The sequence below is a fragment of the Salvia splendens genome, chromosome 14 (genome assembly GCF_004379255.2).
Source record: "Salvia splendens isolate huo1 chromosome 14, SspV2, whole genome shotgun sequence".
Taxonomy (NCBI): Eukaryota; Viridiplantae; Streptophyta; class Magnoliopsida; order Lamiales; family Lamiaceae; genus Salvia; species Salvia splendens.
The window spans coordinates 20,645,289-20,669,385 of NC_056045.1; the positions used below are offsets into that span (position 1 = coordinate 20,645,289).

The following is a 24,097-nucleotide window of genomic DNA, read 5'->3' on the forward strand; positions in this document are numbered from 1 at the left end:
TGGGTAGCCACATCATCCGAGCCGGTGTCGGAAAACGACCTCAACCGTTTGTTGGAGGAGGATGATAAGCCTCCCTTATACTTCGGATGCGTACGCACCTCCTGCCAAGCGCTGAGGTACTTGAATGCTTTGTAATAACAAGATTGGTAGGTCGCCATGGAGGCAGTGATGATGTCGAGCTCGCTCTTGCCGCTCCCCGCCGACTCCTGTTCTTGGAGGTAAATACCCTGGAACTTTTGGATTTCTTCGTTGGCTCTGAAGATGGCATTGCGCACCATACTCTCATTGCGCTCGATGGTTCCCTCCGGTCGGGAGGCATTGTACCGGCGAGAGACGCGGAACCAAAACCTATCTCCGGTTTGGTTCGTGCCAACCTCCGGATCTTCAAAGACTTCCATATAGGCTTTGAACATCATATCCATCTCCCTCGGAGTGTACGGGAGGAATAGGAGGAGTTTGGGAGCCGCCGCTCCCTCCTGATCCTTGTTCGGGTGCCCACCCGTATCACCCATCGGGGGTATCTTGCTCATCCACCGGGTAAGGGGCGGTAACCACCCGGAATTTGAGAACCTTGAGTTAGAGGAGGAGGCGAGAATTCTGTTTCCAGGCTAGGGAACCAATCGTGGTCCCAACCACGGGAACCAGAGGGGTGATCGCTGGAGCCAGAGATTTTTTTTTTTGCAAGAGTGAAGTGAAAGATTGAGAATTGATGAGAGAATTTAGATGAAAATTGTATAATGTGGTATACAAATTTTTGTGTGGAAATGAGAGTATTTATAGATGAAAAATTTGAACTTTAGGAAAAAAAATTGAAAAATAAATTAAAAGTGGTAAGAAAACGGATATGTTTTATTGGGAAGTGGGAAAAAATATATATTTTTTAAAGATTTTTAAATTAAAAATCGATTTTTTTTAAAAAAAATAAAAAATGACAACGGCTAAGCCGTTTGCCAATTGGGAGCTGCCATGTCGCCTTGCTCAGCGACACGGACGTGCTCGATGTATCGAGCAGCGCCGTGCCGACGACAAGAGTGCAGTGGCGGACGAGGTTGTGTCGCGCCGTCGGCACGGACGCCGTCGGTCCCATCAAGCACAGTTGGGGATGCTTTTAAACGAAAATGAGATTCACCCAATCTCACTATAGAGACAGTTTAACATACAAAGATATAGACCAATGTTGTCAAATAGCGGCTATAGCGGGGATATTGCACTATAGCATATCAGTTTTTAATGAAAACGCTATCGCCACACCGATACGTAGCATTTTTCTGTGGCGGTCGTGGCGCCATAGCGCTACCATATCCCGCAATAGCGGTATTTTAGCCCAATTTTGACTTTTTGGTGCAAATTTTGACTTTTATTGGGCTTTTTATTTTTTAATTTAATTTTGCATAGGCCCAATCAGCCCACCCCAATAATTCTAACCCCAATAATTCTAAACCCTAATTCCACAACCCCAATCTGCCGCTTTTCATCTCTACTCCTTCAGTCCTTCCACAATCTGCCACCCACCGTCGCGCCGCCGCCGCCGCCGCCTAGCCAGCACCCGCCAGCACCCTCCAGCCCCACTCAGTGACCCAGCCACCGCCCAGCCATACAGCCCCTCCTATTCACAATCTGCACCCTACAGCCCCTCCTATTATTCTCGATGATATTGATGAGTGCAATGAGTGGCTAGTTGGGGAGTTGGATGATGATGATGATGATATTGATGGTGGTAATCATTTGGTTCATGATGACGATGATACACTTGATTGGAACATGGTGTATAAGGCTTCGGGTGTTTGAGAGTGATAAGGCTAATTTCATGCATCGGTCTAGGGGTTCATTTCATGAAATTACTGGGTCTAACGCATTGAATTAAGTCAGGTATGTGAAGTTTTTCGCCAGATCCAGGAAAAGAAGAGGACGCTTGCATGGTCCTAGGAAACTGGCGAAAGGGTGAACAATTGGAAGAAAATTGCTAGACGGAGGAAGCCTCGGAGTTGAAGGGTAGAATAGGGATTTCTACGAAAACTCTAGAAGGCTATGTCCGCATCTATAAAAGGGAGAAGCATGCAGGCTGGAGGGACCTTCTCGGTGGAGGCCTCACTAACAGCCCCTTGCTCGATTCACCTTTCCACACACTTGACTCCAAATTCGCGAGAGATTCCAGTTAGCACTTGGCTGGGGTTCACATTTTAGCTTTCCGAGAGTGGTTCGAGGGTTGTAACACCGTCCTAGTTCAAGGGCGAAGAAACAATTTACATTTTCGTTGCTATTTACACTGATTCCACCGAGCTTCGCTGTTCGAAGCTCGGTTTTCTTTTGTTAACCAATATTTCCTGTTTTATTCCGGATTTTTACTTTCGCTTATGTCTATTGTGTTCATTTCTGGTTTGCTGGTTGAGTTCGCTTGATGTCGAGTTGGATTGTCGGAGTTGTTTATTTTTTTGCAGTTGGTTTCTGATTATTTGCTGATATTTTTCGTTTGGATCTGAAGAATGGTTCTGTTTTTGGATGAATCGGAGGTTGGGTTTTGCTGGAGTTTGTGATTTGTTTGCAGATTGTTCTTGATTGATTGAATTTGGCGGTGATCGGAGCAGATCTGTTAGAATCGGAGTTATGGAGTTGATTTAGTTGATTGTTGAGTTTGGATTGCTTGGATCCGGAGTGGATTAAGCGTCCGACGTGATTCTGAGCAGGAGTGTTTAAATTTCATGCCTAGCTTACGTGTTTTCATTTCATTCCGCCTAGTTTACGTAGATCTGGTTTATTTCCGATTCGTAGCAAGTTTTCGGCATCTCAATTTCTATATTCTGATCGAATCTGGGAGTATGCTCTGTTTTCTGCATTTGCGTTTCTGAATCTGTTAGGAACTTTGCATGCGAAGCTAGCTGGAGCTGATCTGTTATCTGCAGCTTTTTACCGTACTTGCTATATTTGGAATCATGTTCCCCGCTGTTTTATTCTTTCTGCCTAGTCTCAATCAGTTAGTTATTTACTCGGTCAAGAAAGTGATTGTGTCTTTCGGATTTGATGTCTGATTCCAGTAAGTTTTCTGTGTCCTAGGTCTAGCGTTTACATTTCTTGCCTAGATCTAGTGTTAGTTAAAATCTCAACCCCTTTGCGTGGCAGCAGCCGTTTGTTTCCATAGTCTCTTAGCACTACCCTGCGAATCCATCTCTGTGGGATCGACCCCACTTCCCTATACTAATTCATAGTATTCGGGTTGAGGGATTTATTTTTGAAGGGGAGTCGAGTGTGTCCAACGACAAAAACACTGTAGTTCTCTTGAGTTCCTGGACCCAGTGATCCAGTGGATTTAAGGAGCGTTGTGTCTGGACCGAGCCTTGCATTAATTCTCAAATGTGCACACTTGTTTACTCCTGAGTCTAGTCATTCGACATTAGAGTCGAGAGGCAGGCCCACCCAAAAAGTGGGAACTTCAAATGGCGCCATTGCCGGGGATGGATGGCGTGCTTAGTGTTAGTGTTCAGAGTCTGTGGTGTAAATAGTTTTGATTTGTTTTCTTTCTCTTTTGTTTGCAGTTTATGAGCAGAGGCTCAAGGTCTACCTACTGGAGCAACTCATCGGGGTGGAAACACGGTCAGTTTGATTGGCAAGTTAAGGATACAGTCTCTACTGTGACCACCAGATCAGGGTTCACCACGGGAGGCCCGTTTCCGAGTGAATTTACTAGCGACGAATCTTGGACGTCATCAGGACGCGAAGATCCAGAATCACCACCCGAATCAGAAACAGAATCAGAAACAGAGTCAGAAACAGGGGAAGAAGAGGAAGTAGTCATGGCGCAGGTGGTAGACCCAGATCCAGAAATCGGCTCTCTCACTGCCCATTTAGATGAAGAACCAGCTCAAGCTATAGTGATGAATCCACGCCAGAGGACTATCGAGATCAAGACAAACGTACTCGGCATCTTGCCGACGTTCTCTGGGCGTAGAAATGAGTGCCCGTATGAGTTCTTAAATGAATTCAGTAAGTTATGTGGTATTCAGAAGAGGCCGAATGATGCAACAGAGGAGGATTATCGCCTACGAGCGATTCCGTTTACCTTGAAGGGGGAAGCTAATACGTGGCTATTGAGGTTGCCTCCGGATTCTATCCCGCACGTGGAGGGACTTCAAGTTAGAATTCTTAGATTATTTCTTCCCATCCAACAAGACGAATGCACTTAAGAAAGAAATACTAGAGTGTAAGCAAGATTACGATGAATCGTTGAGTCAGTATTGGTCGAGATTTAAGGGGTTGTTGGATGCATGCCCGAATCACCGAATGATAGAGGCAGAGACCTACTCTCTGTTTTACGAAGGAGCAACTCCCGAGTCAAAGGACTTAATGAACTCCTCGAGTGGGGGAAATTTCACAAGAAAAAGGGGAAGTGAGGCAAGAGAGATCCTAGGGAAGTTGATTGACGCTAAGAAGGCGTACGATAACCCTAGGAATGCAGTGAAAAGAGGATCGGTGCATGCTGTGAGAGAACAAGAAGATGACAAAGTCGAAGCAAGGATTGATAGGCTCGAGAAGGCTCTTTTGAACGCGATTGAAAAGACGATTCCACTGGCTTCACAAGGGAAGGAAAAATCTCCTGGTCCAGGAGATAATCAAATGCAACAATATTACGGGACCCAGGAAGGAGATTATCAGGCCCAGGTCAATGCAATGGGAAGTTGGAATCCCGATGGGAGCTGGAATCCAGGGAGACAGAGAGATGCGCCTTGGAGAAACCATCCAAATTTCAGATGGACTGACAATGAACAGAATCAGCTGGCACCACAACAAAGTCAGCAGTTTGCACCTCAGCCCGAAAGACAAGGTAACTGGTCAGGAAGGAATCAAGAAGGGCAGGGCAACTGGATCAATCGTAACCAAGGAGACCACCCAAACTGGGGAAACAGAAATCAGAGCCATAAGGGGAACTCTTATGTACCACCACACCAAAGGAATTTTCAGAACAATTACCAGGGCCAAGGAAATCAATACAATAACTCTTCAGGCGGTCAAGGAAACGCTCGTCAGAATCAAGTGAGTGGACTAACTCTGAGTATAGGGCCAGGGCCCAGTCAGCCCCCAAAACCACCAAAAAGTATCGATGATATGGTGCACGACCTCGTCAGTTCTCAGCAACATATGCAAAACAACTTGCAATCGAACAATGACGTAGTGCACAAGCTTCAAGACGCTCAGCAAGAACAGAAAGCAGCCATGGATATGTTGGCTAAGCAACTGTCCCAAATAGCCACTTCTTTGAGTGACATGCGGGGAAACGAAGGAAAAATTCCGGCCTCAGTAAGGCCACCTGATAGAGCTAATATAAGTCAGATTACCTTGAGGTCCGGGAAAGGATATGAGGGACCAGTGGTGAGAATAAAGGAGGGGACAGATCCTAAGGAAGGCAAGAAGAAAGAGGATACAACTCCCAGACCCGGACACTTGGAGGGAGGAAGTCCCTTGGCCAAGGATGATCTTGAGGAAAGAGATTTGGAGAAACAATTGCCTAGACCGACCGAACCATTCTTCCTCGACCCAGAGCCGGAGTTGGAAGATGAGGTAGTAGGAAAAGAAACTGGAGAGTTATCAGGTGAAAGTTCTACCGGAGCAGGGAAGCGACTGAAACCTTTTCCAAGTCGGGGGGAAGCCAAGAAACAGAAGGAAGAACCGGTAGACTTCATGGACATTTTTGGGAAGTTGGAAATCAATCTGCCATTTTTACAGGCCCTAAGATGCCAGTCTTTAGCAAGTTCATCAAGGAATTTATAGCTGGGAAGGCTAGGCCCAGTGGGAAAATTCTGATAGGCGAGAATGTCTCCGCAGTAATTCAGAAGAGGAGGATGCCTTCAAAATGCAATGACCCAGGTATGTTCACCTTACCCATCTCTATTGGTGACGTGAAAATCGAGCATGCTATGTGTGATTTAGATGCGTCGATAAACGTGTTACCACTTTCCATATACAAGAAGTTAGTTGGGGTAGGCATGGTAGATACGAAAGTTGATATTCAATTGGCGGATAGGTCATGCATCTGTCCTGAAGGGGTGCTTGAGAATGTGATATAGTCAGGGTACATGACTTCTTGTACCCTGCTGATTTCCATGTGATTAAGATGAGTGATAATGAGTCTGCTGAGTCGGGCGGAGTACTTTTAGGGAGACCTTTCCTACGTACCGCTAAAACTATCATTGATGTTTTTGATGGAACCATTTGCCTTGATTATAATGGGGAGAAATATACATTCAGTATAGATGAGGCAATGAAGAAACCTCTTGACGTTGAAAACCTGCATGTTATAGATGTTATTAACCCCTTGGTCCAGGAATACTTGAGACGGAATTAATGCAGGAACAGGTTGAGAACTCCGAGATGAGTCATGATATTGATAGAGAGGTAGCCAGTTGGTGTCAAGCAATGAACACAAGTGAGTTATCTGATGAGGAGTTAGCTGAAGCAATTCTGGAATTCTGTGCAAATCCGGAACTAGTTAGGTCAAGAAAGACACCGTATGTGGCGAGTGTGGAAGGTTCTGCTCGGTCGAGGAAGGAAATAACTACGGAATAAACAGAGAAAAATCCCTTGCCCCAGGAAAAAGATGTTCCCAAGAAAGAGCTGAAAACACTTCCACCAGGCCTAAAGTATGCTTATATAGAGGAGAACGAAACTTTCCCTGTTATTATCAACAGCAGCTTGACCGAAGGACAAGAAGAGGAACTGCTGAAGGTAATCCGAAGAAACAAGAAGGCTATTGGGTGGACACTCTCTGACCTGGTAGGAATTAGTCCAGATTTGTGCATGCATCACATCCGTTTGGAGGAAGGAGCAAAAGCCTGCAGAGATCCTCAACGCAAATTGAATCCTAACATGAGGGAGGAAGTGCTGAAGGAAGTATTGAAACTACTCTCCCTAGGAATCATTTATTCCATACCAGACAGTGAATGGGTGAGTCCAGTCCATATGGTACCCAAGAAGTCAGGAATACAGGTGGTCAAGAACGACAAGAATGAATTGGTGCCCACCAGACTAGTCACCGGGTGAAGGATGTGCATCGATTATAGGAAGTTAAATGAAGCGACCAAGAAAGACCATTTCCCTCTACCTTTCATTGACCAGATGCTAGAAAGGCTGGCGGGCAAGTAATATTTCTATTTCCTAGACGGGTATAGTGGGTATTTTCAAATCTATGTGGATCCCGAGGACCAGGAGAAGACAATTTTCACGTGTCCTTTCGGCACGTACGCTTACAGGAGGATGCCGTTTGGCCTGTGCAATGCGCCAGGCACTTTTCAGCGGTGTATGATGAGTATCTTCTCGGATCTTTTGGAGGACTACATCGAGATTTTTATGGACGACTTCACTGTGTACGGGAATTCATTTGACTCATGTTTGGCTAGTTTGGATAGAGTATTGAGAAGGTGCCAGGAAAAACATTTGGTTTTGAACTTCGAGAAATGCCACTTTATGGTCCCTGAGGGAATTGTCCTAGGGCACGTAGTCTCGGAAAAAGGTATACAGGTAGACCAGGCAAAGATTGAGGTGATATCAAAACTGCCTTACCCGACGAACCAGAAGGAGGTAAGAGGATTCCTAGGGCACGCAGGATTTTATAGAAGATTCATAAAGGATTTTGCGAAGATTGCTCAGCCACTCACTCATTTGCTGCACAATGATGTTGAGTTTGTTTTCAATGAGGAGTGCATAAAGGCTTTTCAACTACTGAAAGATATACTAGTATCGGCTCCCATTATCCGAGCACCCGATTGGAGCTTGCCATTTGAAATAATGTGCGACGCGAGTGACTATGCAGTAGGGGCGGTGCTAGGTCAAAGAGTTGACGGAAAAAGTTACGTAATTTTCTATGCATCAAAAACGCTCAACCAGGCCCAGAAAAACTATGACACCACGGAGAAGGAAATGTTGGCAGTCGTGTACTCTTTTGAAAAATTCCGACCATATTTGCTTGGGTCGAGGGTGATAGTCTTCACTGATCACGCTGCAATAAAGTACTTGCTGGCGAAGAAAGAATCCAAGCCGAGATTAATCCGTTGGGTGTTGCTTTTGCAAGAATTCGATTGGGAAGTTAGAGATAAAAAGGGAACTGAAAATAAAGTAGCCGATCATCTGAGCAGGATATTTCAAGGGGAGACCGAGGAAGCAATACCGGACGCATTCCCTGAGGAACATTTGTACTACGTGAAAAAAATTCCTCGACCTATCAGCTGGGAGGAGGTTATGGAGTTAACAGGTCCAGGGGATGTCGAAAAAGGGAAATGCCATCAAAACGCTGAGCCATGGTTCGCAGACCTGGCGAATTACTTAGTCACTGGAGAAGTGCCCAGTTCGCAAGTAATCTCCCGGGCCCAGAAGATGAAATTGAAGAGCGAAGCCAAGTACTATTTCTGGGATGACCCGTACTTGTGGCGAATGGGAGCCGACCAAGTAATCCGGAGGTGTATCCCGGAGTGGGAACAGAGGGATGTGCTGAATCATTGCCATGCCCTAGCTTGTGAAGGTCACTTTGGACCTAGGAAGACCGCAAGGAAGGTGTTAGACAGTGGTTTTTACTGGCCTACATTGCATAGGGATGTGTTCGAGTTTTGTCAGAATTGTGAAAGGTGTCAACAGACCGGGGGAATATCCAGGAGGGATGAGATGCCGCAAGTTCCAGTGATTGTGTGTGAGATCTTCGATGTTTGGGGGATGGACTTCATGGGTCCATTTCCATCTTCATACGAGAACACTTACATACTTGTGGCAGTGGATTATGTGTCAAAGTGGATAGAGGCAAAAGCAACCACCTCGTGTGAAGCTAAGGAGGTAACAAAGTTTCTTAGAGCTAACATTTTCAACAGGTAGGGAGTGCCCAGAGCTATAATATCTGACAATGGGACGCACTTCCGCAACCAGACTATTGAAGCTCTGATGAGAAAATATGGTGTCCACCACAGACTGTCTACACCTTATCATCCTCAATCCAACGGCCAGGCGGAAATATCCAACAGAGAAATAAAGGCGATACTGGAAAAGACGGTTAATCCGTCCAGGAAAGACTGGAGTAAGAGGCTTGGAGACGCACTATGGGCTTACCGGACGGCATACAAGACGCCTATTGGGATGTCACCATATAGGCTTGTGTTCGGCAAAATGTGTCACTTGCCCGTGGGAGTAGAACACCGAGCATATTGGGCGGTCAAGGAGATAAACATGAGACCCGAATCCTGCGAGGAAGAGAGGAAATTGCAGCTGCAGGAGTTGGAGGAGCTAAGGCTGGAGTCATATGAATCGGCGATGTGGTACAAAGAGAAAACGAGACTCTGGCATGACAAGAACCTCCGGGTCAAGGAATTGCAAGTCGGGCAGAAGGTTCTTCTATTCCAATCCCGGCTCAAGCTAATGCCTGGTAAGTTAAAGTCCAAATGGATTGGGCCATACACTGTTGTGAGTCTGCGTGCAAATGGAGCTGTAGAAATTCAGGGAAGTTCTTCAAACTCTACTCCTTTTCTTGTCAACGGTCATAGGGTAAAGGTATTTAGGGATAGCTCGGAGATGTGTGTAGTGGACGAAATGCCACTACGCGCACTCCATGATATCGCCTAATAGATCTGGGAAGTGAGTGTTCTTAGAAATTTCCTAGGTCCAGCATCTAAGAAGTTTTAGCATGACCTGACCTAGGGAATCTTGAGAACACTTGAACATAAATTGAAAATATTCAATCGTCTTCTTTAAATCAAGAAAAAACCAAACAAATCAGAAAAAAATAATCTTCCAAAAATATTTTCGAAATACCAGACTCCTTAAGGAATGTTTTTGATACTGTCATACCCTAGACCCGGGGAGTCTGGCGTTTCAATTTTTAGTTTAATGTTTTTTCTCTAAGTGTGATTTTGCAGAAGGAATTCACAAGGGTAAGGAGTTGTGGAGTAAAAATTTTGGAGGGAGTTGGCACCGGTTCGGATTTCAAAAGGCACTTTATGGGGAGGCGTACGGTCGCAAGCGTCATCACCTGCAACCGCCTGTCAAAACGTCCTCTCTCATGCCTACACTATAATCGTTTTGCCTTTTTATTTCTCGTTACCTATTTTCTCTCCAATATTCACAAACACAAAAATCCCCAATTTCCTCTCCCCTTTTACTCTCTCTAACCCTAATTTGCTAATTCCGCCCCAAATTCTTTACAAAAATTCCCCAAAACAACATCCATGGAAAACAAACAAGGAACCGGAAGCACCTCAGGGTCCGCCGACTCTGGGGCGGCGGCGTTTATGGCCGAGCTATTCCAGAAATTTGGGGGTGCGGAGAAGGCGATGGAGGCATTCGCCATGTTTGCAACCGCAATGGGTAAGTCCGTACAAGCTGCTCCGTCTTCCAGTGTACCACAACCGGAGACCGTCTCAGAACCCGACGCCGAACCTGAAACCGTTCAAGAAGCCATCGCCATTCCGGAACCCACTGCCGTACCAGAGGAGACAGTTGCTCCGGAGACCACCACACAACCGGAGGACATTCAAGAATCCACGACCCCTAGCTCGGAACCGCAGGGAATCGTGAAGACGACTCAGATTTGGTCACAGGGTTGGAATTGTTGGCTATGTGCGAACCAAGATTAGACTCTGCAACTGAGGGGGAAACCCCTGTTTTGGAAGAATCTGTGGGGGGGAAGCCCCTATAGTTGGTGAAGGTGGGGGCGACGAGGCCCTAAATTCTGAACAAAATGTGGAGGAGGATACCCCTGAGAAACCGGTGGGTGCTGAGGCCCACGTCGGAGAAGGATTTGATGGGGTAGAGACCCCTGTTTACATCTCGGGGGCAACCCCATTGTTGTCCAAGGAGGGAGAAGCCCTCGATTCTGAAATTAGCCAGGAACCCGCTGACGCCGGGGTGAAGTTGATTGTGGATCTGACCGAGATCCCAGAGGAGACCGACTCGCCGGTCAACCCCAGAGATGCTAGGAGGCGGGCTCGCCGGAGCCTCATTGATGAGATTGATGAAACTGTGGAGCCGACGGAGGAAGAATTGCTGGGTCCCGAGACCGCAGCTTCTGAACAGGTGAACTCTCCCAGACCTGGCAAGGGGGAGAGTGATAAGGAGAAACGTCGCCAAGCGACTGAGAAGAAAAGGAAGGGGAAACAAATTGCTCCTTCCTCGACCAAGAAGGCGAGAGGGAACTCTACTGAATCCACACTTCCGCCGGCAGCTAAGGTGCCATATGCCGCAGAAACCGAGAGCCCTTCTGAGTCCAGCAACTCGGAAGAGGAACAAGAAGAGGAATTCAATTTTGAGCCAACCGAAGTGTGGATAACAAACAACTTGCTAGATGAAATGAGGACGTTTGACGACCCAAAGCGCACAGCCATTTATAAGGAGAAGAGTACTGAGGGGAAGGTCGCTAAGTCCGGAAAGATGTATAGCTCATCGGAGCTCAAAACGATTGCTTGCAACGATGAATTCCGGACTTATATCGACGCAATAGGCTTCGATTGGTTGCTCAAGCACAGTACTACCGAGGTTCTGATTGACCTGGCCCGAGAATTCTTTTCCACCTTCCGATTTAAGTCCACTACCGATTTGGATGCCGACTCCATTCATTTCAGACTTTTCAGTGAGGAACATACGATGAGCATCCGGGAATGGACCTTGCGGATGGGTTTGCAGACGCGAACGGAGGACGATGATGGCCTGTGGAGCGAGAGGATGATTGGTCCCCCGAAAATGAGGCCGGGATTCAAAGCGCAAAGCGCATGGGAGTTCTTGACTCACCCGAGGGTGGGTCAGTTTAAAACAAGCTTTTCGAAGGCACACCACATCGAAAATAGGGTCCTGAGGTTTGCCCAGACTTTTATTAGTTACAATTTAATGGGCACAGCCAACAACGCTCTGACTACCGCCGATCTGTACTTCACATGGTGCATGGCTACGGGGGTAAGAGTTCACTTGGGCTACTGGATAGCCCAAGCCTGCCATCAAGTGACTGCAAATCCTTCCCGGCACCTATACACGTGCCACTTGCTCGGAGCTTATCTGCAGAGGAATGTGATCATGAAGATCCATAAGGCATGCCGAGAGGTAAAGATGTGTTCGCCCCCTGAGGTTTTTAACATGGATTATTTTTTCAATAAAGGGTTGCTGATCGCACGCGGAAGGGAAGTATGCTTTTACGAGGTTGGGCAGTCAGAGACTCAGGTGAAACAGGAATCCGATGTGGTGGAAGTGAAGAATACTACTGGTTTGGAAGCAGGAGCCAGGATGGAAGTAGAGGAAGTGCGAAAGGAGGTTGGTTGGATGAGGTCAGAAATGAAGATGGTTCGGCATGAAATTGTGTCCCTGCGGGGTAAAGGGAAAGATAGTAGTGAGGCTGAGAAAGTGAGGAAGGAAGTCGCCGGAGTACGAACGGAGATGGAAGAAATAAGAGTAGAAGTTCGGAAGGTTAGGGAGGAAATGGTGGCCCTCAAGGGGCACATGTCTGATCTTGTGGCGACATCGACCAGATGTACTGAAAAGATGACGGAAGGTGTTGAGTTGATGATGGCAATGACAAAGTGGCTTAGAGCAAGGTTCCCAGAGACACCGAAGGAACTTCCAAAGCCTAGCGGCGATTCTACAACGCCAGGTCAAGGAAGTCTGACTGCGCAGAAGCCACCGCATGCCCTGAGGCCCCAGACTACTCCATCTCCCTCTCGGCCCGTGATATTGAAGACAGCCGTACCCCGCCCGACAGAAGAACGAAAAGAGAAGCCGGAGTTGCCAGCCAGAAAGAAAGCTAAGGTGACCCACCAGACAGCGCCACCAAAGTCTGGCCCTCGCGGGGGCCAGACCCCGAATTGAACCCCCCACGGAGCCAAGTAACCCTTATTTTTTTTTTCCGTTTTGTTTGTGTTCTTATATGTCAGCATGCTCTGTAATTGTACATATGTGTTGCCTTTCTTACACTTAGCCCAACTTTTGGTCTAAGTGTGAGAAGGGGGTGTTTTGTTTTTTTTTTTGCATGCCTTAGTTTGTTTGTTGCGTCTTCTCCCACTTAGCCCGATGCTCGGTCTAAGTGTGAGAAGTTTTGCTCTGTATTTGTGTTTGTTGTTGTTTGCTTTATCAGTCTGCTGTTAGTACTTCCCTTTTCCCCCCTTCACTACGATGGCTTGGGGACAAGCTTGAGTGAAGCGGGAGGGGGGGAGTAAGTATCGTTTTTGTGTCTTAGGATGTGTGCTTCGCATGAGCTAGCTAGATAATAAGGCAAGATCCCCTTAGTAAGAGTGATTGAAGAGAGAAAGCAGATCAACTTTGACACTTTCTTCCTTAATAAGCCGAATGCGATCTGAATGAAGTTAGGACGATGGAAAACGCCTTAGATAACCTAGTTGTACAGCCCTACTATAAAGAGAGTTATAAGCCTAAACACTTTTAGAGCTAACATGAAACAATGGGCTATCACTTGATGCTTAGGGAGTAGAGTATGAAGGAGAAAAAAAATGGGTTAAGGAGGAATAAGCTGGACGAAGTCCAAGGGAAAAAAAATAGGAGGAATAAGCTGGACGAAGTCCAGGGGAAAGGGGTTGTAATACAGAAAAATGAAAAAAAAAATCGTAGTCTGGCCCAGGGAAATTCATAGGAAAGGAGGAAGAATAGGGAGAAAACTCTCATAACCCGACGCATCAGTGGTATAACTCTATTTTTGGAGCGTTTTTTATCCTAACATCCCTGGTGAGGAATGAGTGATCGAGCGAACCTAACAGATGGGAAATCAATAGGCTATCTTGACTAACTGACAGACCGTTTAGGCAGACGAAGGAAGGGGGAAGATTTGAAGACTGTAATCGATCAGATTGAACTTAAACTTGTGGGGATAGTAGCTTAAAAATTCGAAACTAGTTCATGCTTGTTTGTTTTGTTGTGTTTCTGTTCTTTGTGTTATTTTCTTTTCTAAGTCCGTAGTTGCTTAGGTCTAGGAGTTTGTTTTGTTTTCATTTTTTTTAAAAGTTTTACTTGGTAACCATGCATTGAAATTCGCCTTATTCCTATTTTCTTGTCTTTCATACTTGAGGACAAGCATGGTTTAAGTGTGAGCAGTTTGATAAGGCTAATTTCATGCATCGGTCTAGGGGTTCATTTCATGAAATTACTGGGTCTAACGCATTGAATTAAGTCAGGTATGTGAAGTTTTTCGCCAGATCCAGGAAAAGAAGAGGACGCTTGCATGGTCCTAGGAAACTGGCGAAAGGGTGAACAATTGGAAGAAAATTGCTAGACGGAGGAAGCCTCGGAGTTGAAGGGTAGAATAGGGATTTCTACGAAAACTCTAGAAGGCTATGTCCGCATCTATAAAAGGGAGAAGCATGCAGGCTGGAGGGACCTTCTCGGTGGAGGCCTCACTAACAGCCCCTTGCTCGATTCACCTTTCCACACACTTGACTCCAAATTCGCGAGAGATTCCAGTTAGCACTTGGCTGGGGTTCACATTTTAGCTTTCCGAGAGTGGTTCGAGGGTTGTAACACCGTCCTAGTTCAAGGGCGAAGAAACAATTTACATTTCCGTTGCTATTTACACTGATTCCACCGAGCTTCGCTGTTCGAAGCTCGGTTTTCTTTTGTTAACCAATATTTCCTGTTTTATTCCGGATTTTTACTTTCGCTTATGTCTATTGTGTTCATTTCTGGTTTGCTGGTTGAGTTCGCTTGATGTCGAGTTGGATTGTCGGAGTTGTTTATTTTTTTGCAGTTGGTTTCTGATTATTTGCTGATATTTTTCGTTTGGGTCTGAAGAATGGTTCTATTTTTGGATGAATCGGAGGTTGGGTTTTGCTGGAGTTTGTGATTTGTTTGCAGATTGTTCTTGATTGATTGAATTTGGCGGTGATCGGAGCAGATCTGTTAGAATCGGAGTTATGGAGTTGATTTAGTTGATTGTTGAGTTTGGATTGCTTGGATCCGGAGTGGATTAAGCGTCCGACGTGATTCTGAGCAGGAGTGTTTAAATTTCATGCCTAGCTTACGTGTTTTCATTTCATTCCGCCTAGTTTACGTAGATCTGGTTTATTTCCGATTCGTAGCAAGTTTCCGGCATCTCAATTTCTATATTCTGATCGAATCTGGGAGTATGCTCTGTTTTCTGCATTTGCGTTTCTGAATCTGTTAGGAACTTTGCATGCGAAGCTAGCTGGAGCTGATCTGTTATCTGCAGCTTTTTACCGTACTTGCTATATTTGGAATCATGTTCCCCGCTGTTTTATTCTTTCTGCCTAGTCTCAATCAGTTAGTTATTTACTCGGTCAAGAAAGTGATTGTGTCTTTCGGATTTGATGTCTGATTCCAGTAAGTTTTCTGTGTCCTAGGTCTAGCGTTTACATTTCTTGCCTAGATCTAGTGTTAGTTAAAATCTCAACCCCTTTGCGTGGCAGCAGCCGTTTGTTTCCATAGTCTCTTAGCACTACCCTGCGAATCCATCTCTGTGGGATCGACCCCACTTCCCTATACTAATTCATAGTATTCGGGTTGAGGGATTTATTTTTGAAGGGGAGTCGAGTGTGTCCAACGACAAAAACACTGTAGTTCTCTTGAGTTCCTGGACCCAGTGATCCAGTGGATTTAAGGAGCGTTGTGTCTGGACCGAGCCTTGCATTAATTCTCAAATGTGCACACTTGTTTACTCCTGAGTCTAGTCATTCGACATTAGAGTCGAGAGGCAGGCCCACCCAAAAAGTGGGAACTTCAGAGAGCCTAGGACATATACTAGGTCAAAGAAGAGGAAAGAATCTTCTACATCTAGTTCAAGTTGTCTTAGAGTTTCTAAGAAAAAAGAACCTATCATACCTAGAAAAGGGAAAGGGAAAGGGAAAAGGAAAAGGCTTGTGCTTGTAGATGAAGAATCGGAAGAGGAAGAATTTGAGGATAGTGTAAGTGGAGATCAAGAGGATGAAGCAATGGAGGATGAAGATGAAATGGATGCCGATGATAGTGATGATGATGAGCTAGAAGACTATGTTGAGCTTGATGATTGATGTCTATTGAGCTTATCATGGTTTTATGTTTTGTTGAACACTTGAACTAAAGACTTTAATTGCTAGACTTTTATATAATTGTTTTCTATTTTATGCTTTATTACATGTTTTTAGAGTTTTTAATGTTATATTTTTATTATTTTCTAATTTTTTGAATTATATATGAATATATAAATATTATTTTATATATTTAATTAATGACCGCTATATCCCGCCATACCGATACGTTATATCCCTGTGGCATTTTTCGGGCGAACCGCCATGAACCGCTATACTGCTTTGACAACATTGATATAGACTTATTTTAGGGGCAATTCAACATAGAAGATAAATAAATAAAACATAATAAAAACACATATTTTAAGTCATTTTTAGTCGTATAACTTCAAGATAATTATTTATCCTAGCAAACTAAAATGGAAAACATTTATTTTGTGGACGACTGGAATAATAGTGACAACATTGGGTCATTATCTTAGACTCCAAGTAGAAGTGTCAAATGAATAATACTATTAAATCCTTATACAGCAAGCACGTCGCAAGTAGAATCCAAAAAAATCATTCAAAATCTCAACTGAACAAGAATCTCATTATATTCAAAATCATACAAAAACAAACCAAATATATATGCACCTTCAGATAAATCTCAACACAACAATAATACAAGGAGAATTCATTAATATTCTGAGTACTGAACAGCTCAGACATAATAATGCAAATGAATAGCTAAAGAAATCAGCAAAAAAATATAAAGGCAAAAGATGAATGATATAACAATCAAAGGTAACTTAAATTGTCCCACAGCACCACAAGAACTGAAAAACAACCATTTTAACTTTTGCTTGGATCTTCGATGTTGACATCAATATACATCGAGCATACATGTACACGCCATTCGAGCATACCCGCAGCATGGAGGTCTCTTTTCTCAATCAGCACTTTGCAACAAGCAAAAGAAAGCACAAAAATGTAGGTGCATCAAAAACACACCTGTAGATTGAGAGCAGGGAGAGAATCTCATCCGTCGAATGGCAAGGTTGAGAGGTAGATGACTGGCAGTATTTAGAAGAGCTCCTCTGAGTTAAATTTATTCCAAGCTTCCTATTAGGGAAAATTAAACTCGATATCAATGGAGTTTCTAGCAGAAAGTAAATAGTGTCCGAAGATGAACACCAAAAATTATTTCCCACCTTACCATGTTTTGTGCTCAATAATTAATCAAACATGCAACATGTGGATTTATTAGATAAAGAGTTTTAGGAAACGGTAAAACTTCATCATAAGAACAGTACCTTTAGAAGGTCAAACACCTTTTCAGCAATGTATTTCTGTTGGAGAGTAGCACCCTTTTGCTGCACCTTGTCGGGATGAATGCAAAGAGTGGCTTTCCTATAAACCTTTTTAACAGAGGCACCAGTGATCAGGTCTGTCAACGACACAGGCTGCCAGCCACATTCAGGCCAAAGCACCTGTCACCCAGGGTATACCCGGTTTGCATTTTGTAACCATTTAGCAAATACCAATTTCATATTGATCTAAATAAAGTATACCCAAAATAGTACTATAGCCGGGTTAAGAATTCTGCCAATATATACTACTATAATTTATACAGATCATATGTAAGATAGGAAGATAATCAAACACACATATTGCAATGTTGATAGCAGCGCACGCAAATTTGTTTCCTTTCCAGCTGCCCAACGCTTGATTTCAAAATCTAAGGTCTCAGCAATCCTCTGTAACCAAATAAGATTGTGGTTAAATTGGTGGAACACCTTTTCACACACAAAAGACATATCGAAGGAGCAGCTTGAGTTTGCAATCAGACTCTCGAGAAAAAAAAAACTAAAAAGTACTAGCAATACTTTTCGATAAAAAAGAGTGCACGAATTTCAAAGTAAAAAATCATCTTCTCACAAACACTGATAGGAACAAATGGTTATTTACTTGGTTTTCAACTAAAACTCATACTTCATCAAGTGCAGATGTATTCCTCTTCACAAGATGAGAACTTATAAGGGGGAAAAGTATAAGCATATTGATACTTGATAGAGATGAAATCTGTGAATTTCTTGTTTAGATATTATAATTTGTTAGAAATATTTTATTCATGCTTATCCTTCAGATAATTATGAATAGTTAGGAGTCTACATTAGTTCTTATAAATAGGGCTTTATATTCTTCAGTTTAATTGTTCAGAATTATATTGAGATTTCAGCTTTATAGCAGTGGCCTTTTCAGAGGATGGCCTCTTAGTCAAAGGAGGAGAGTTATCTTTATCTTTGTTTATTTTCTGCCTTTTGGTTTCCTTCTCTTGGTTCTTCCTTTTTCAATATTTTTAATTCTTGTTCCAGCAGTACACCATAGGCCTTCTATAATACACAGCATCCTTTGATTGTACACAACCCATTAGCTTTGTATTCACGAGTAAATATCTACTTTTGTTTCGGAAACTCACATGTCTTTCTTCTTGTTCCCTCTGAGCTTGAAGGTCCCGCTGATTTTTTTCGGCCAATGCTTTGGCCTAAGACCACAAGATCAACAACTCAATGATAGAAATCATAGAATGAAGAATAACAAATAGAAGATGAAGAAAATTCTAAAGTAACATAGCGTATACCGCTCTCTCTTGAGTGCGTTGATGGCGTTCCATTCTGGCTCGTCTTCTCTCTTCATTTTCTCCTTCAACTTCCGGAAATTCTCCAGATGCTGTAGTAGCTTTGGAAGCAAAGTAATTCCCATGGGATAACAGTCAGTGACAAACAAATGCTAAACAGCATTTTGATGTTAAAATGACATGATAAGGTGATATACCTCCAAAAATAGAAGATAGGTCATCAACAAAGTTGCTAGTGGAAGAAGCTTTCTTTAAGTTAGATGATGCCCCAGTTGATGACGGAGTCCTCCTTGCAGCTTCAGACTCACCCTTGCTCTGAAATTGTTGGTCGAAGAAAGGATCCTAAAACATAAACAAAGAGAAGAATACGACTTAGTGTGAATGCAAAACCTAATGAACAGGATCAATAATTGTAATATGTATCTGATATTCATGCATTAGCCCATACAGTTGAGCTTGTTCTTGCTCTTGGTACACTGCTTGCTCGATTCATGCTGAAAAATGATTCTAAATCATTGTCGTCCTTTTGTTGATTCATCTTTGCAGCTGAGGCAGCCTTTTCTCGGGCTTCTGCAGCAGCTCTCTCCCGAGCCTCTGCTGCAGCCCTTTGAACAGCAGCTCGTTCAGCTTGGCGCCTTGAATCTGCTTCTGCCCTTACTGCTGCAGATCTTTCCCGTGCTTCTTTCTCCTTTGTTTCTGCAGCAGCCCTTTCCCTAGCTTCTGCAGCAGCCTTCTCCGCCCTTCCTTTAGCTTCTGCTGCAGCTCTTTCGCGGGCTTCAGCTTGTGCCCTCTGAACTGCAGCTCTTTCCGCGCGTCCTCGGGCTTCAGCATTCGCTTTCTCAACAGCAGCCCTTTCAGCTTTTAATCGAGCTTCAGCAGTCGCTCTTTCACGTGCCTCGGCTGCTGCTCTTTCACGAGCTTCCCTGGTTGCCCTTTCTACAGCTTGCCTAGCCTTCTCCCTCTCAGTCTCCCTTAATTTCTCCCTTTCAAGTCTCCTTTGCTCCCTTTCTTCCTCTTCCTTCTGTCTCCTTTCACGATTTAATCTCTCTTGACTTTCCCTATATTCCTCCTGGCTATCTTGTTCATCATTCTCAATTGGCCCAGGCTCTCTATTTCTGGAAGCTTTTGCATATTCTCTTTCACGGACTTCCTTAGCATGTCTGAATTTAGCCTCCGCTTTGTCCATAGCATCCTTCATAGCAGCAGCTGATGCAGCAGCGGTAGAGAAATCATTGGTCTCTGTACCGTGATGATGATTGGCACTTTCGTCGAAACTGTTATGTGACCTACCACTGGCAAAGTCCTCAAGCTCATCAAACTGTGAGACGGGAGGGCCCTTGGCAGAAGGCCTGGGTTGGGGGTGTTGATTATAATTTGATGATGATACAAACCCATCACTCTGCTTTTGAAAACTGGAAGAAAAGGAACTTGTTTCTGACATTGAAGCTTGTCGAGGTATGGGTGGAGGTGGTCGTGATGGTGGTGGAGCAGCAGTGGGTTGTGTAAAAAGAGGAATCTCTGATACAGTCAGCCATACTTCATCAGACTTATTTCCTTGTCCAGATGTAGGAGACATATCAGCCTCTGAGACTGTTTCATAATATTGGGGAGGAGAAGTTTGACCAGAAGGTTTTTGAAAATCTGAAGAAACATTTGGTACGTCAAACAAGGGAGGTTCCTGATCTACAGGAACATTGTTCATGTTGTTGCTCTCCGAAAATCCAAAATAAGAGTTCTCCATCAGTTCCCTGGCAGTAGCAGGTTTGGGTGTTTCAGATCGAGAAGGACTCCCACCCTTCTCTCTTTTATCCTTTCCAGAGGAAAATGATGCAGGTTTTGTGAAAGTGCTGAGGGGATCTATGTAATCAAATGCTCCTCCACTACCAGATGAAACTTCGGCCCTCGTGCTCCTAGATTTATTAAATTTACTAATTTCTTCAAGAGGATCTTTAGGTACTGTGAACGATGAGTGTTGTGTCGAACTTGACTCCAGAACTACAAAAGGATCATCCAAGCCATTCTTTAAGCCAGAATTTGGCATAGAACTCCATCCTGACTCTGGTACTGGTCTGGTTCTACAAGGAAAGCAAAGAAGTTTCAATGGCGCCTGGTAGTAATTTATTTATTCTAAACCTTATTTCATAGAATCTTAGTAAACATAAATTAGCCAGAATGAAACAGCATTATCAGCCCCGACAGTGATAAATATATTGGGAAAAAGCATAAAGAGTAACGGTGTATCACTTGATATGAGAGAAATTACATAAGTGTAATTCTGTGTGTGGTCAGAGAAGGAGCAGTTCAAGGAATTCTCTCAATTTAGGTTACATAATTCAATTAAAACCCACAATAAGGTACCCAAAAGTAAATCCAAATCTAACCTTGATGTGTCAATTGTGCAAAAAAATGGGAGTTCATTGTGTCAAGTTGTCATTCAATTCTCCTTACTCCAAATTCTTTCCTACAACTAGTAAGATGACTACAGATTATGAAAGTATTTCTTTTGCAAGAGCGGACTACTGGAATCTAGTAACCTTAACTGCAACAGACAGATTAGTTCCCTTTCAGGCAATCGATCTTGATTCACATGACATATCACCACCCAAAATAAACTGCCTGCTCTTAGCTGATTGCTGATTATTCAACAGTTGGTGATTCTAAGTTACTAGTACTACTTAATGATCAATTTTTTATTGCGGAAGAAACAAAATGCAGTGATATCCAGCCAGTGTTGTCAAAATGGCGCTCGGGTCGCCCGGGTCGAGACCGTCACCGCCCCAACATGGGTGGGTTGATCGAGGTACGGGGTCGCCGCCGGGCCGCCTGGGTCGAGAGGGTCGCCTGGGTCGAGATACATGTAATTCCTAAACCTTTATTCTCTGAATCTTTTCCTTTTTAATGCTGATTTGGTTTTACTAAAATAAACATAAGTATAAAAGTAAAACTTACCTAAAAGTCTGCTGATTTTCTCAAATCTTTCACACTTTTGTTCTGATTTTCTCTAATCTCAGCACACGTTTTTTCTCCTCTGTTCCTCAGATCTCTCACACTTTTATTCTGATTTTCAAAAATCTCAGCACACATTTTTTCTACGTTCTCCTTTGTTTCTCAATCTCAATTATCTATATATATGCATGAACCACATCAAGCTTTTCAAACCCTAAATTCATCCTCTTCATTCCTAAACAAATATACAGAGCCACCCTTCATCTATTCCTTCCTTTGTTTAATCAAGGTATTGTTCTAACTTTCATCTTCTTTTTGAATTTTGTGTGCAGATTTTAATTCTAATTCGGCCTCTACAAGCAGCTTGTACCACTTTATCTACCTATAGGCTATATGTATTGAAACTTTATTTGATATATTGTAAACATTAGAGTAATATATTTATTTGATTTAATATTAAAAGGCAAAAAAATTAGCCTAGAATAGTGGGTCTCTCGACCCAGTCGACCTGCCGACCGGCGACCCGAATTTTCACATCATCGATCCGGTGCGACCCTCGACCCTAACTACACTGTATCCAGCCATATGAAATCAGAGGCAAAGCACAAGAAAGATTGAAACTGTATCAGTTGTAGACATGAATCTTGTCCTTCATTCAGACCCATAAAGAAGCAAATTGATTTCTATCATAACTCTCCTTCCCTTTAAAACCATTGATGTGTACATCAAGCTAGAAGGACATTGTACATTACTAAAACCAACCAAGACTCCATATTTGTGAAACCATAATGGATATTTCAGCTAACAGGAATGTTGTAAGCAAGAATTACTAATTTTGTAACATCATATATAATTCAAACAGCAATAATTTTCCACAATTGCAAGGTAATCTTTAAAGCCTTGGTCTTTCTTACTGTAATACAGAAACTTCAAGATGACATACACCAAACAAGTAAATTAATGCTGGAAAATACTGCAATCACATGTTCATATTAACTAGCATCAACAAAAATTCTACGGCATTTACAGGTGACACGTATTAATAATACAGAAATTTGCAATCAACCAAATATGAGGCATAATATCAGAAACCAACAACAAAGAAACTCGTTATGTTTCCAGGCCATAGCAATATCAATCAGACACTTATTTAATGCGCCACATATTGCATACTTGGACCAACACATGCAACAAAATAATGTGAAGACAAATCAGAGTGCAAGGGCAAACACATAATCTGATCTTCAGAATTTACCTCTCTCTAACAGGGGAATTGCTACTCGCAAACCCAGAAAATAAATCATCATAGCCCTTCGAACTTGAGCTGCTTTTAGCACCACTACTAATGTTTTCACCCCCCACTTTCTCCTTCCTCCCCAAATTCCCCAACAAATCATCATATTCCCTATTTGGACCATTTCCCATTGGAGGCGAGGACATGGACACAAACACATCATCGTCAAATTTCACGGAAGGCGGCGGGGATTTGCTCTTCAATCCGGGGAGTCCATCGAATATATCCTCGTCATATACTGGCTTATCATACACCGGCATCGACGATTTATTGCTATTGCCATTCTTCGGCGTTTCAGCCGCAGCAGATGACTTGAAGATCGAATCATAGTCGAAATCGCTCTGCTTGTTAATCCCGCCGAAGTTTGAGCTGGAGGTGTACTTTGGCTGGCCACCGAAGACGTCGCTGAACAATGGATCGTCCATCGATCGACGCTCCGGCGCATTAGACCTCATCGGATTGGATTTCCCCCGAGCTCCCAATCCAAAATCGCGGGCGAGCACATCCAGATCGTCCATCCGAATAAATAAAAAAGCGGCAGATCTAATCTGGAAATCGGCCCCAGCCAGCAACCAAAATTGGCTGGATCCGGAGAAAATCGAGAGCGATCGGATGTGTCAAATGCTCCAATCAGATGGATTCCTCCTTGATTGTGAATGGATGCTCGTTGGAGTGATGATCGCGGTCTCAGTTGAGCCTTCAGCGCAGGGAAATCTGAACCTATACGCACAGAAAACGGTGCATGTATAGGCAGAGATCAGTGGGGCAATTAACTGTTGCAACTTTGGAAATGGAAAGAGAGGAGACGAAATTCGATTTAGGGTTTTCAAATTTTTCTGTGAAGGATAAAATCTCTCTCTCTCTCTCTCTCTCTCTATATATCCTTGTTCTTCGCTGTCGTACTCTCTCCATTGCCAATTTAATTTAAGTTTTTCTTGTTTCATTTTCGTCATTTAATTTATGTCCGTGTTTGCAAAAGTAGACTTTGACTTTCTATTTTACTGTAAATTCACTACACAATTAGATTGATTTATACATGTAATTAGATTCATTAATGGATACAATCATTTATTCACAACGCAATTGGTGATTAAATCTACGTTTTCGCCTTAATTGGAGTCCGGTGGAAAAAGTTACGACCGTTTTACGAAAGTCTCGCATTCCAGAGAGTTTGCTCGGGCCGAGCGTTTTGAAGGCTGAAGATTGCCCGACCAGGCGTTTCCGTCGATTCACACTAGAGAGAGTCTTCCAGCTCGGGCAATC

General features: G+C 43.5%; 1 protein-coding gene and 1 long non-coding RNA gene across 2 annotated transcripts; one reads left to right on the forward strand and one right to left on the reverse strand.

Annotated features, from left to right (window-relative positions):
• The first annotated feature begins 1,641 nt into the window (after positions 1-1,641).
• Positions 1,642-15,769, forward strand: LOC121764834. The gene is made up of 3 exons (XR_006042636.1): positions 1,642-1,782; positions 2,511-2,515; positions 15,692-15,769. It is a non-coding gene; the product is annotated as an uncharacterized LOC121764834 (long non-coding RNA).
• An 813-nt stretch (positions 15,770-16,582) lies between these two features.
• On the reverse strand, positions 16,583-23,730 carry LOC121765040 (auxilin-related protein 2-like). Its single transcript, XM_042161084.1, has 8 exons — positions 22,796-23,730; positions 19,043-20,669; positions 18,792-18,936; positions 18,598-18,695; positions 18,436-18,501; positions 17,624-17,713; positions 17,270-17,446; positions 16,583-17,078 (listed from the first exon to the last, which is right to left on the reverse strand). The coding sequence occupies exons 1-8, from the start codon at positions 23,350-23,352 to the stop codon at positions 17,040-17,042; spliced, it is 2,799 nt and encodes a 932-aa protein (XP_042017018.1). The 5' UTR covers positions 23,353-23,730; the 3' UTR covers positions 16,583-17,039.
• Positions 23,731-24,097: the final 367 nt, after the last annotated feature.

Bases quoted from the DNA above. Each gene is read 5' to 3' on its own strand.
- LOC121765040 (XM_042161084.1), bottom strand. From the start codon at position 23,352: ATGGACGATCTGGATGTGCTCGCCCGCGATTTTGGATTGGGAGCTCGG. The intron at 17,447-17,623 runs GTGTGTTTGATT...CCTGGGTGACAG, and splicing joins TGCTATCAACATTGCAATAT to GTGCTTTGGCCTGAATGTGG. The intron at 17,079-17,269 runs GTACTGTTCTTA...TTTCCCTAATAG, and splicing joins AGGTGTTTGACCTTCTAAAG to GAAGCTTGGAATAAATTTAA.